Source organism: Cyprinus carpio, chromosome B16, assembly GCF_018340385.1.
Source record: "Cyprinus carpio isolate SPL01 chromosome B16, ASM1834038v1, whole genome shotgun sequence".
NCBI lineage: Eukaryota > Metazoa > Chordata > Actinopteri > Cypriniformes > Cyprinidae > Cyprinus > Cyprinus carpio.
In genome coordinates this window covers 13,705,410-13,717,941 of record NC_056612.1, presented here as the reverse complement: position 1 = coordinate 13,717,941, position 12,532 = coordinate 13,705,410, and the positions used below count along the sequence as shown (strand labels likewise).

Here is a 12,532-nt window from a genome sequence, read left to right as displayed (position 1 = left end):
GCTATAATGTGGGTGTTGACTGCTTAATGTGGGATGTTTTTACCCTGCAAGTGTATTTAAAAGAGGGTTTAAAGGTTAGCTGAGCTAATAGACACAGACTATGGTCAGAAGATCATCTTTGAAGAGCGGGACAGCAAGTTTTGCACAAAACCTAAAAGACAACACTAAAAATGAGTCGGTTAAAAAAAATAATTAAGAGGATGAAGGTGAAAAATGAACTGGTGCGACAGATTATGGGAGAGGTCTTAGGCACCTTTGTACTTCTGGTAAGTTTTTGCATATTCACTATTAAACAAACTTTGAGCATAGTTATTGATTTATACAGTTTTTTTTCTCACATATTATTTTTCTATTTTTCAATGCTATTTCATGCTTGTGCACATTATGTTAACTAATGTTATTTTATAATTTAAAGATGTAATATTATATGTAAAAATGAACATTAACCTATCTTAATAAATGTTGTATAAGTACATTGTACTGTAAGTTAACGATAACGAATGCATTAACTAATAAAGCATTCCTTAAAAAACACATCAAAGTTACACAAAACCGATATATTTTTATATTTTGATGGTTGTCTACATGCTGTTTTTGCAACATTTCCTGGATTCTCTGAATATGGGCTATTATTAATATAGAATTTAATCTCTGAATTTATTATTTAGAAATTTAATTTATTAATTGAATTTATTATTTAATACTCTTACAAAAGGAAAGGTTACTGATAAATATTACAGCAATATCAGTGATATGTTCATGCATAAGATGCAAAACATGCAATTTAGAGTGGCTTATGTCAATGTTATCATAAATGTTACACCATAAGATAAGCTTTTACAATGGATAAATCTAATGTTCTGTTAACCTAAAGTTCTGTGAGCATGTGCTTTTGGTTACATGTGCTGACAATGTGTTTGTCAATGCAGATGTTTTTACCTGAAATATCACCATCCATAATATAATAAATAATCCAGTGCAGGGTAAATATTTAGAGTACTACCAGGGCCAGTTCCAACAGAAATATCACATAAAAATGTTACCACATTACTAAATATTACCACAGCTGCAATACAGCTGCAGGTAACTGCACTCATTGCAGACCAAGAGCATGATTGTAATGGTGATATTTTTAATTCAGCAGTTAAAAAAAACAAGAGTTTATTATTAAGCAACTTGTGTTTCTGGCTAAATCTGTCCAGTTAATTTGTATATTTGTCCTCCACCAATAAAATTGGTTCAAAAAAGTCAAAACATCAAGCTTTGCATGCCACCAAGCATTAGTGTAAAATACGTTTATATTCAACTAGATATATAAAAAATAATGTTATTATTTTTTTTCTGCTGTAGCTGTTTGGTTGTGCTGCAGCAGCTCAGGTGAAAACCAGCAGAGAAACTAAGGGGCAGTTTCTGTCTGTTAACATGGCTTTCTCTATAGGCGTCATGTCTGCCATGTACCTCAGCAGGGCAGTATCAGGTAAATTGCTAATAGCTTGGACTGTTTTGGGGCATTTAAGGCAAAATCCTTTGTAATATAAATTTTTATTTTATTTTATTTATTTATTTATTTTATCGACAACACTAACTTCTCTCTTAATATTTCTTCTCCGTTATTTCCCCCTTAGGAGCTCATCTAAACCCAGCTGTGTCTCTGAGTTTCTGTGTCTTGGGAGACCTAGCCTGGATAAAGCTGTTACCCTATTCTCTGGCTCAAATATTTGGGGCTTACCTTGCCTCTGGGCTTGTCTATCTCATCTACCATGGTAAGATAAAAAAAAGAGAGAAATGAGAAATACTTTCTTAAAGATGCATCCTATATTTTTGCATTAATTTCAAATTCTATACTTGGCAGTTTTATGTTAAAAAAAAAAAAAAAAAAAAAAAAAAAAAAAAAGATGATTGATTTCTCAACTCTACACCAGATGCGATTATGGAATTCAGTGGTGGAGTTCTGACCGTATTTGGTCCTAATGAAACAGCCAGTATCTTTGCCACTTACCCAACTGATGTGGTGTCAATGCAGACCAGCTTCCTCGATCAGGTTAGCAAAACTCCATGGCAGATTAGACAAGTGCTCTGTAGTTTATGCAAGCACTGTAGAATTACTACTGATATAATAAAATTGTGTAATCTAAAAAGTGACTCTGCTGTATATTCACTCCCCCCACCTACAATCCCTGACGGTACCGAGACTCGAACCCACAACCTTTGGGTTACAAGTCCAACTCTCTAACCATTAGGCCACCACTCTATCTAAGCAATTGTCTAATATAGATATCAGATCATGCCAAAAATAAAAAGGCAGTCATCTGTCTCCTATCTGTGTGCAGGTGGTCGGCACAGCCATGCTAATGTTGTGCATTCTACCTCTGAATGATAAGAGAAATGCTCCTGCTCCTGAAGCGCTGCTCCCTCCAATTGTAGCAACTGTTGTCCTAGGGATTTCCATGTCAATGTCGGCTAACTGTGGAGCTGCCATAAACCCTGCCCGCGACCTTGGTCCACGACTCTTCACCTTCACAGCAGGCTGGGGCATCGAAGTCTTCACGTACGTAATCAAATCTGTCTACTACATCTATAATGTCAGATTAACAAAGCCTTGTTATCTCTGCATATTTGCCTCCTACCTTTCAACTTGTATCTCCACTGATAAAATTAATTACTGGTTATATCACTTTGCTTAGCTCCGGTGTTCTATTAATGATCTCAGCACTAGTTGCCACATTGGTATTTTCACTGAAGTGTGTAACCAGAGCTTCACTTCTCTCAACACTGTCAGTTTTAAATGCCTTTTTTTTGACCCACACAGGTGTTATGATTACTTCTTCTGGATTCCATTAGTGGCTCCTATGGTGGGGGGTGTGCTGGGGTCCATCATTTATCTGGTCTTCATTCAGTGGCATCTGCCTGAGCCTGAGGATGAATCTGAATCTGAGGAGTTCAACGAACAAACAAAGGTCACGGAGCACAATGACAAAAAGGATGAGTTTTTCTATAAAATGTCTTCACTTTAAAGACATGGGGACCGCTGAATCTAGCTCATGGCATTTCCAGATCCTGTTTCCTCTCTTCTCCACATTATTTCCAGATACATTATTTGTTTTATACTGTAAATAAAAAATGAGAAAAGGCCAAAAAAAAAAAAAAAAACACTGGGGAAAATGTACTCAAGGTGGACTCTTAAATCTTTCACAGAATAGCTAAAGCCTTGATATACCAAATGTTATTTATTATTTCAACTCCTTTTCATCCCTTCTGAAATATTAAACTGGGACTTACTTTCAATCACATGAAGAAAATTTGCCTTTATGTTGTCCATTGTTTCATAGAAGTGAATTAAAAGATTTGTGTATAGTAGGCCTATGTATTGTATATTAGCCATTTTTATTCTAGACCAGTGACAGCTACACACACACACACACACACACACACACACACACACACACACACACACACACATTATATATGCTAGAATTTAGCTCAATTTATTAATTGTAATCTTGGAAAAAATAGAATTTAACCACATCAAACTCTCATATTTGTTTGTTGCCTAGTGCTCTTTCTAGTGTATTTTGCAAGTAAAAGTTGTTTATGTTGCACCACTGTTACAGTTTGCACTTTTGTGGTGTACATTAACAGGTTCACAAACAAAGAGTTTTAAAAACCTGTTTGAAGCCACTGCTGAGCAAACATTTATCTGAACTTTGTGGAATAGTCGGTATATTGATTATATGTACTACTCAGAAGGCCACCTTCCTACCATTTCAAGGAATATCCTCTGTTGTGAGCCATTATTTCACTACACATTAAATGAAAGATCTTGCTATTAAATATAATGTCTATAATAACTGCAACCATACCGCAGGAATGCAATTAATTTATATCTTCTGTCATGAAGAGGTTTCAGTAATATTATTGATCAGGGAGTTTCATCTGAGCAGAGACATTATGAGAAGGTGTATGAGAAAGTTTCCTTAGCGTTTGGGCTCACTGGCTAATTCTGGACAAACTATTCAGGCATTAGCTCACAAGATTTGCAGATTAAATGTGGCCATACTGAAAGATTTTAAAAACTAGCCTACTAATTCACAAAATCTATAGAGGTTAACTCTATAAACTTAAACACTGATAGCACACATACATCATGGAGACTTCTATTTGACGTCTGCATTTACATCTGCAAGACGTATTTTTTAGAGTGTTTGCTAATCTGCAATACGTCTGTTGGACGTTTCCTATCAGATGTCAAATATTAGATGTCTTTAAGATGTATATGATTTAGAATGTATGTAAAACTGACATCTGAAAGACGTCTTTCAGACGTTTGTACACAGTAGATGCTATTGCAGATGTGTGCTATCATCCCAGATGTTTGGGTCAATATCCACAACAACCATAAAAAATATGTCCACGTCTTTATGTTCAGGTCATCATTCCCAAACTTTAGTTTAACAACAACTTTTGATTATACCTGCAAAAAGACGGCAAACGTATAGCGCATGCGCACATGTTGTGAGCACTGAGCAGCAAATTGAGCATAGTATCTCACTTTTTCAGAACAACGGCAGCAGACACAGGAAACACCGAAAGGATGCTGTTGTCTAATTCTTAAAATAATAAATACACTATTTATTTTAGTCTTCATCGCCAATCGTTTTTATTATGTTTCAAACTGTTCAGCCATCCTGCACTAAATGAGCAGAATGATCTGTGTCCAGCAGATGGCGCACTCATCAAACCAAAACAACGAGCACATGGTAAATGTCAGTACTGCCCCCATGCCGCTCTGTGAACAAAGTTGCTGCACGTATCTGCTGCATTCATTTAAAATTGTACGTTAATCTTTTAAAAAACACAGTAAATAAAATTAATATAGATACATTCATAAGCTGTGTTTAACCACACTTACTGGAACAAGCAGAGCAAATTTGGAATCATTTTTTCGCCTTTTATCTAACATTTAAAACATTACTCTTGAGCAGTGCAAGGCTGAAAGTGGGAAACAGCAGATGCAGATGCAAACACCGCCCCTGCACCCCGCCTCCCTCATCCTATTACTGAGCAGCTCCTGGCCTATCGAGTCCGATACACTTTCACCTTTCAAGGATGTTTTGATCGTCTGCATCCGATACATAACCTATGTTGCCTTAAACCCGACGGGATACCTGTAGAGAAGGAAGAAGATCACAGAGATGCCTAAAATCAACATTGCTTAGCCTACAGGAGGAGCTGATAAAGGTACCGGTGGTCTTATATCCGCTCACAATAAAAGCATTAACGTTACCTTTAGTTCAAGACTCTACGTGAGCGTGACTTCTGAGAAAACAGTTAGAAAATACTTTATGTAAATATCACTTTTTTCACTTCTTTTTAAAACTGTTGAAATAGATTAGTGAAACTCCACCACAGCGGCGTCCTGCATATTGTAACCAACCTGCTTAAACAGTTTATTTATTTCGTAACCTTTATTTATCATCTGCAGCCTACCAATAAGCACGCAGCAGTATATAAACAATATGGCCACCGAATGCAATAGACTATTTATTGTTACAGGCTTATTAAAGAACTTACACCAAGTTAAAATAATTTCTAATAAATTTGTGAATGTCGAAGATCAGTTTTTGACAGTCGCATCTCAACTCTGAAATATTTTTGAGCTGCGCATGTCTCAAGACCCCAGATGGTTGTTTTTGTTTTTTTGTTGTTGTTGTTTTTTGTATAATGTTAATTCATAAGTTATGATAAATAGTAATAAGATGTCCATCCTTGTAATACCTTGTAACAGTATGAAGACATATTATCCATTTACTTACTTATTGACGTGGTAACTTTTAATAAGAGCATAAGAGTATTTTAATAAGAACCCATTAGGCTACTTTAATCAACATTATATAGCTAATGCTTAAACGTTTATAACTTACAAGTTAAAAATAGATAAGAGTAAGAAATGGCATGAAAATGTAAGTTTTGTGTTCTATATCGTCTCCACAGGCCTCTCTGATGTACTATCAGAGACCCCTGGTTAAAAACCCTGAATTAAAACCCTAATTATTACTGTTATGTTAAAAAGAATATCAGACTATAACAATGTTTTGTGGTTAGAGATGTGGGTTCAGAATTTTGGTTAGGTATTTTCGTGTCACTTGTAATCTTAATTGAACCAGGGATTTAAGCTAGTTCTTGAAATTCCTTTGAGAGTAAAATTCTGACTGACAGCCAAGAAATGTACTTCATTGTGCGAAACAAGAGCCAACAATGTTATAATTCCCTAGAGAATGAAAGCATATCAACACCATGCAGAGGCATGACCAATATATATATATATATGTAATCTGTAAGAATTATTACTATAATTATGCACTTTAAAGGCCATATCTGTGTGTGTGTGTGTGTGTGTGTGTGTGTGTGTGTGCGTGTATAAGAGACAGCGTGAGAGAGCAGACTCTATATAATCAGTCAGTATCATTATTGTGGTTCTGGTTTGATGGTGATTTCCTGTTTGACCTTTTAAAGGGGTCATATGATGCTGCTAAAAATAACATTATTTTGTGTATTTGGTGTAATGAAATGTGTTTATGTGGTTTAAAGTAAAAAAAAAACACATTATTTTCCACATACTGTACATTATTGTTTCTCCTCTATGCCCCACCTTCTGAAACGCGTTGTTTTTTACAAAGCTCATCGTTCTGAAAAGCAAGGTGTGCTCTGATTGGCCAGCTATCCAGCACATTGTGATTGGCCGAATACCTCAAGCATGTGACGGAAATGTGACGCCCCTTAACATATTGTGATGCCCTGTCCGGCCAGAGTGACGAGACATAAACATTAAAACCCATTATAAACATGATTTCTAGTCGTGTCCTCTTTTTGGAGCCAAACAAAGTAGTTTCGCGTTCTCAACGAAATAGCATCACACTGCGGCCTAGAGTGAGCAGAGGCTTGAGTGAGCAGAGGCGGGCGGCTTGAGAATGGCACGGCAAGCGGATTCTACGAAGGAGCGTACCTTGGGCTTGCGGCAACCACATGTGACAACCCTGGGCTGGACTCCGCTTCGTCCACGATGAAAGTCGATCCGGTGATCCACAGTGCAAAGTTGGTGTATTTCCTCAGCGACCAGCACGGATCAGCACCAGGCATGACGAAGCGAATATCATCCTCTTTTGGAAGGCCAAATAAAGTAGTTTCGCTTACACGATGAAAAACACAGCGTCTTTATGACATGGCGGTGGCAACAACAATACTACAACTAGAATAAAAGGTATGCCTTCTTTCTTTGCGTGAACATCTGGGCGGCGTTATGCAAATCTTCCCACATACTGACGTAGAGATGTGGGGGGCGTGTTAGAACGAGGCATTTTAGGGGGGCATGGACGAGTCTCAACTTTTATAAAGAATATCTCTTTGGATTTGAGACTTTAGTCTTTGCAACTGTACAGATCTTCTTTATTCACCAAGAGCTTGTAACACTCCAAAGAGAAAGGAAAAATTGAAATCGCATCATATGACCCCTTTAAGACCCCGAGTGTAAAAGATGGATAAAGAAATGAGGTAAAACAGATGGGAAGCCAATGAGGGCAGAATAAATATTGAACAATAAACTAGAATAACATGTACAGGAAAAATACATGGGCAATGGAAGTAAAATATGCTGCACATATGCTGATCATAAATTATAGATCATAAAACTCCAAAGCTTACTTGTGCAGTCTTACATGACTGCAAATAAATAACAAAGAGTGTCGTTTTCTCTTGATTCAAATGCAAAAGGCACTTTCTGGTTTGCATTGTGTGATAGACTGTGTGTGGATGCTTGCATGTAAAATATGTGAGAGAATGTGTGCTGCATGACGCTTTTTAGAGATGGTGAGTCAAATGACCTGCTTTACACCACTGCAGTCTGTTGTCAGCGTGAAGATGTGTACTAGATCTGACTGTGTTTATATTCAACATGGTTTTCAAATCTGGGTTATTTAGTGTCAAAAGCAGTCTGTTTACTGAGTCTGTCTTTAAGTAGGTTTGTGTGTGTGTGTGTGTGTGTGTGTGTGTGTGTATGTGTGTGTGTGTGTGTGTCTGTTGTGGGTCATTGATTTTGATCTGGTGGTGTGGAAGCCTCCAGTCAGATACATGATAATAGACTCTAATCATGCCTGACACACGTGCACCAGCTTGACTATCTATGTGAGTGTGTGTGAATAGTCAGAATTATTCCATCTCACCTAAGTTAACTTTTAGTGTTAACTAACTAATGTACTAATGTAACTAATGTAACAGTACTAATGTACTGTGCTTTCTTTGTATCCCTGGATTTTGTCATCTCTGGATTTGTTATTTTTGTGAGAATATTTTTACCTGCTGCAGCAGATATATTTTTTTTCTGTTCTCAACCCAGAGGTGGCCTCCTCCAGCCCAAATCTTCCCACACTCTCGAACAGTCTACTTTGATTGTCTACATAAAATGAAATCTTATCTTTATTGTAGGTATTCAAAGCAACAGGTGATTGTCAATAATCTTCTGAGGGCAGCTCAGAGACCGAAAAATATCTCTCTGATGACTTTGCATGATGACCCTTGCTGGTTAAGGAAATATTAAAGTCAATATTAGAAAGATATAAGTAATTCACTGAGGAGATGGATTGGAGCAGAAGGGCCATTTTGCAAGCCAGTTATGATGACTAAAATTTCCTTCAGGGAAAGTCAGAATGCTCTAATGTGAGATGATGATCATGGACTAAAGCACTGAAATCAAAGCACTGCTGTGTTGTTTGAGAAAAGCTATGTTTCTAAACCAACCTAAAGTAAGTGATATTGAAATTCCAGCTAATACTGATGTTACATTCATGTTATGAATGATATTATATGGTTTTGTAAAAAGATTGGAAATTAAAACTTTCAAAACACTTAGGCCTGGTTTCACAGACAAGGTTTAGACTAAGCCAGGATTAGGCCATAGTTCAATTAGGACATTTAAGTAATTTTTATTAACATGCATTAGAAAAAACATTACCTGTATGCATCTTAAGACAAAACAAAGGCACTGATATATTTCAAGATCAGTCTGTGCAAGTTTCTTTCAGTTAAAACAGCTCAGATTTACACTTTAGTATAGGACTAGGCTTGAGCCTGGTCTGTGAAACCGGGGGATACAGTAATTTAGACATCACAATATTTTAATACAATATGAAACATACATATTGTATTCCTTTTGAAACTTTCATAGAAAATAGTATATACTTTTGAAAACATAAGCATTCTAAATAATAAAGGAAGGAACCCTCCACTGGTCAGATGTAGAGCTCTTAAAGGGTTAAATCACAATTGATCACCACCTTTTTAAGTTAGTTGCCTGTTATTCTAAATCTTAAAATTTGGCACAGTACAGTAAATAAGAAAAACACAGATATCAGTTGATAAATTATATGATGTCAATATATTGAACATTTAAACCAGGCCCCTATATGGAAAATGTTATTGTAGATTATAAAACATTTCATAAATGATGCTGATGTCTACTACTGTATGTCAATGTTGGTTTGATCACTAACTGAATGATTTTTTTAATTATCTATTCATGTGACAGGAAACTGCAGTTTAGCTTTACTTTCAGTTGAGGATGTAGTCATATCTTTTGTACCTTCATGAACTATCTTGCCTTATTTATGGAACCTGTATTTTCGTCTTTTGTTTTATTAATAATACTTCATAAGCAGAGTCACACTAATATAGAAAAGAGCAATTTAGCCTCCTATTCTATAAAATGTCTAAACTATTGAATGCTCTTCTTTCTGCCTCAATATTTCCTTTCTATCAGTCATAAGAGACAGAAACCAGACAGCATGTGGCGTCTTCAGAGAGAAATTTATTGGAAACCAGACCTGCAGACATCAATGTGCTTCTGGAGCAGACCTAACCAGACCACTTTCTATCACTTAGCACTAGCATTTAGTCTTAATAGCAATGATGTTTCCAGTTTGTTTCATAACTAATGTGTATGTGTAACCACTTTAAACAGTCTTATTAATTATCTTACTATTAGCACGATTAAAGAAAAAGAGATGGACAAAAATTTGTCTAAGGTTCACAACAGTCAGGCATCAAGATTACGGCTGCAGGTTCATTAGCAGTGGCTTAGTTTTAGCTGACTGATCTGCATACTGTCGTAGTCAAGGATTAAATATCATTGAATTTCCTGAGTGAGCGTAAACTTGGTATGTCCCCTGTTTTACCCTTGAGATCCTGTTGACAATGTGGTTCTCTCTCTTTCTCGCTGTGTGTGTGTCTGCATGTCGACGTAGATTTTCCCATGGGACAGAGCGGCAAAATTTCAGAGGTGTGGAAATGTTCAGAAAGAGACCTCCCCCAGGTAAACAATTAGCTACTCTTCCTAAACACAGACATACACACACTTTTAAATTTAATTTCCATATTGTGCTCTGAATTTGAAATACACACATTAATTTTAACTATTATGTATCAGCAAAATAATGTTTGTTAATATTCATTTTAGAAATCCCCTCAACATTAAGCTCTACCTTCACTCTCATGGCAACAGTGTTAATATTGACAGCAAATTTTGATTTAGCTTTAGTCATAGTCTTTTTAGTTTAAGTCATATTTTGTACAACATATCTTTGAGTTTTTACAAGGTTTAAAAAAAAAAAAAAAAAAAAAACATACCATTCCTCAGAACATACCCCAGGCTGGTAAAAAAATAAATAAATAAAAAAAACCCTTTTAACATTCCATAACTTAACAAATCTAAAGCTTCTTCAATATCTCAATTTTTAACAAAGTCCAAAAACACCTTCCAGATATCAAAAATGTAGATTTTTTGGTTTCTTTCTTATAACATATGTAAAATCTTCAAGATCCAAACATGTTATTAAGTTTTTTAGCCATACTCCAATGGAAGGGGGTTTTAGTCATATTTTAATCATCTGAATTGTTTTAGTCTTAGTCTAGTTTTAGTTGACTAAATATCATAAGACTTTAGTCAAGTAAATCTACAGTAGATTTAGTCGACTATAATTTAATGGGTTTAGTTATGGTGTAAGGCGTTTATTAAGCATTTCTCTAAAATTTCCAAACTCATATATTCCCGCAGAAAACATCTATTACCCTGTTAATATGAATGATATTAAGGTTTGAACATGCGATATAGACACAGATTTAACTCCACATAACATCTTTATCTCAAAATTCAATAAAATCACTTCTCATAAAGAAACAAGAACATGGCCTTCTTTTCAATACAATACCAATGGTTATAGGGCCTATAATATTCATTCTTTATAATAACTTGCATACAAAATTCTTCATTCTTTCAAGAAGACATTTATTTATATAAATTAAATTTAGATTAATACTTATGAGAGCTACTAAAGTGATCCTGTCAAGAGCAGTGAGTTGATTTCCTCTCTTTCTTTTGTTTTTTCATTAACAATAAGGTGACAGATAGCAATAAGTAAATTAGGCTGTTGCCCCTTTAAAACTGACTGCACAGATTCAGTATACTGGCTATATTCTCCCGACAGTTTACATTCACTTAAGACGTAACCGGGTGTGTTAACATGAAAAGTCTTCAAAACTGACAATTTTAGATCATTTTCGTGTATTTCTCTGTTAAAATGCAAAAAACAGCTCAATTCAGTAGTCGTGATCTGTTTGAGAGGTGCTTTTCTGTGTGCGGGATTGAGTTGTGTGCACTTAGAAAACCGGACCGAATTAAGTGCTCTTTCTTGAAAAGCGTCACGTATTTTAAAATTTATACATATGTCTGCTTTTCTCTTGCTCCCAGATGGTAAAATTTTTTAACGTTTTATGAGCTGTGCAGCAAATGTATGAAAACGTATTATCAGAACGTTAGAGTTGAAATGTGTGCCATATACCCTCCTTTTTACACAGTAAGTTCGTTTTGGATGGATTTCTGTCCAATCGTCCCTCCTTAACCTTTTTGTCTCGTTATTATTTGTTGATGAAAATGTCAATAGATTTTCATAATTTTTTATTTCGATTTCATCTCATTTTTTGTCTGTGAAAAAATTTTGTTGATGAAAATTATGACAAATATTTATCATCAACAAATCTAATTGGTGAATTGGTGGCTAATTCATCAGAATTCTAATTTGTATGTTTTTATATGATCTTAACACCCCACAGACCTGAACCAGGTTAGATGCCATAATGAATTTGACTTGGATGAAAACAAGGCTGTGAGGAATAGACTAACAGTCACTAAAATAACATACATCGTATAAGGTTCTAGATCATGTTTTTTTTTTTTAAGAAATTTTGTCAGTTGGACAGTCGGTATAGTTAAACAACAGTAGTATCCATTGAACACACTCTACTTCTATCCCTCACTGCCTCATTTTCATTCTTGTCAAAAATGTAGTTTGCAACTACTTGACTAAAGTTCTATTGATCGTTCGGTATAGGACCTTCATGCTTTCTTGTCTGTAAAAATTGTACATTTCCATATACAGATCACATTGCACAGATTGATACAAATTCGCCACCAGGTAAACTGTTTTTT

General features: G+C 35.5%; 2 protein-coding genes across 2 annotated transcripts in view; both read left to right on the top strand.

Annotated features, from left to right (window-relative positions):
* The first annotated feature begins 37 nt into the window (after positions 1–37).
* On the top strand, positions 38–3,285 carry LOC122139969 (aquaporin-10-like). The gene is made up of 6 exons (XM_042740878.1): positions 38–266; positions 1,351–1,477; positions 1,626–1,763; positions 1,923–2,041; positions 2,331–2,548; positions 2,810–3,285. The coding sequence occupies exons 1-6, from the start codon at positions 171–173 to the stop codon at positions 3,012–3,014; spliced, it is 903 nt and encodes a 300-aa protein (XP_042596812.1). The 5' UTR covers positions 38–170; the 3' UTR covers positions 3,015–3,285.
* Positions 3,286–4,989: 1,704 nt separating this feature from the next.
* LOC109106504 (phospholipid-transporting ATPase ID-like) overlaps positions 4,990–12,532 on the top strand; it is a 35,904-nt gene continuing 28,361 nt past the window's right edge. The window contains exons 1-2 of the mRNA XM_042740873.1: positions 4,990–5,238; positions 10,293–10,360. Of these exons, the coding sequence (XP_042596807.1) occupies positions 10,336–10,360 (25 nt within the window). The 5' untranslated portion in view covers positions 4,990–5,238; positions 10,293–10,335. The remainder of the gene's footprint in view (positions 5,239–10,292; positions 10,361–12,532) is intronic.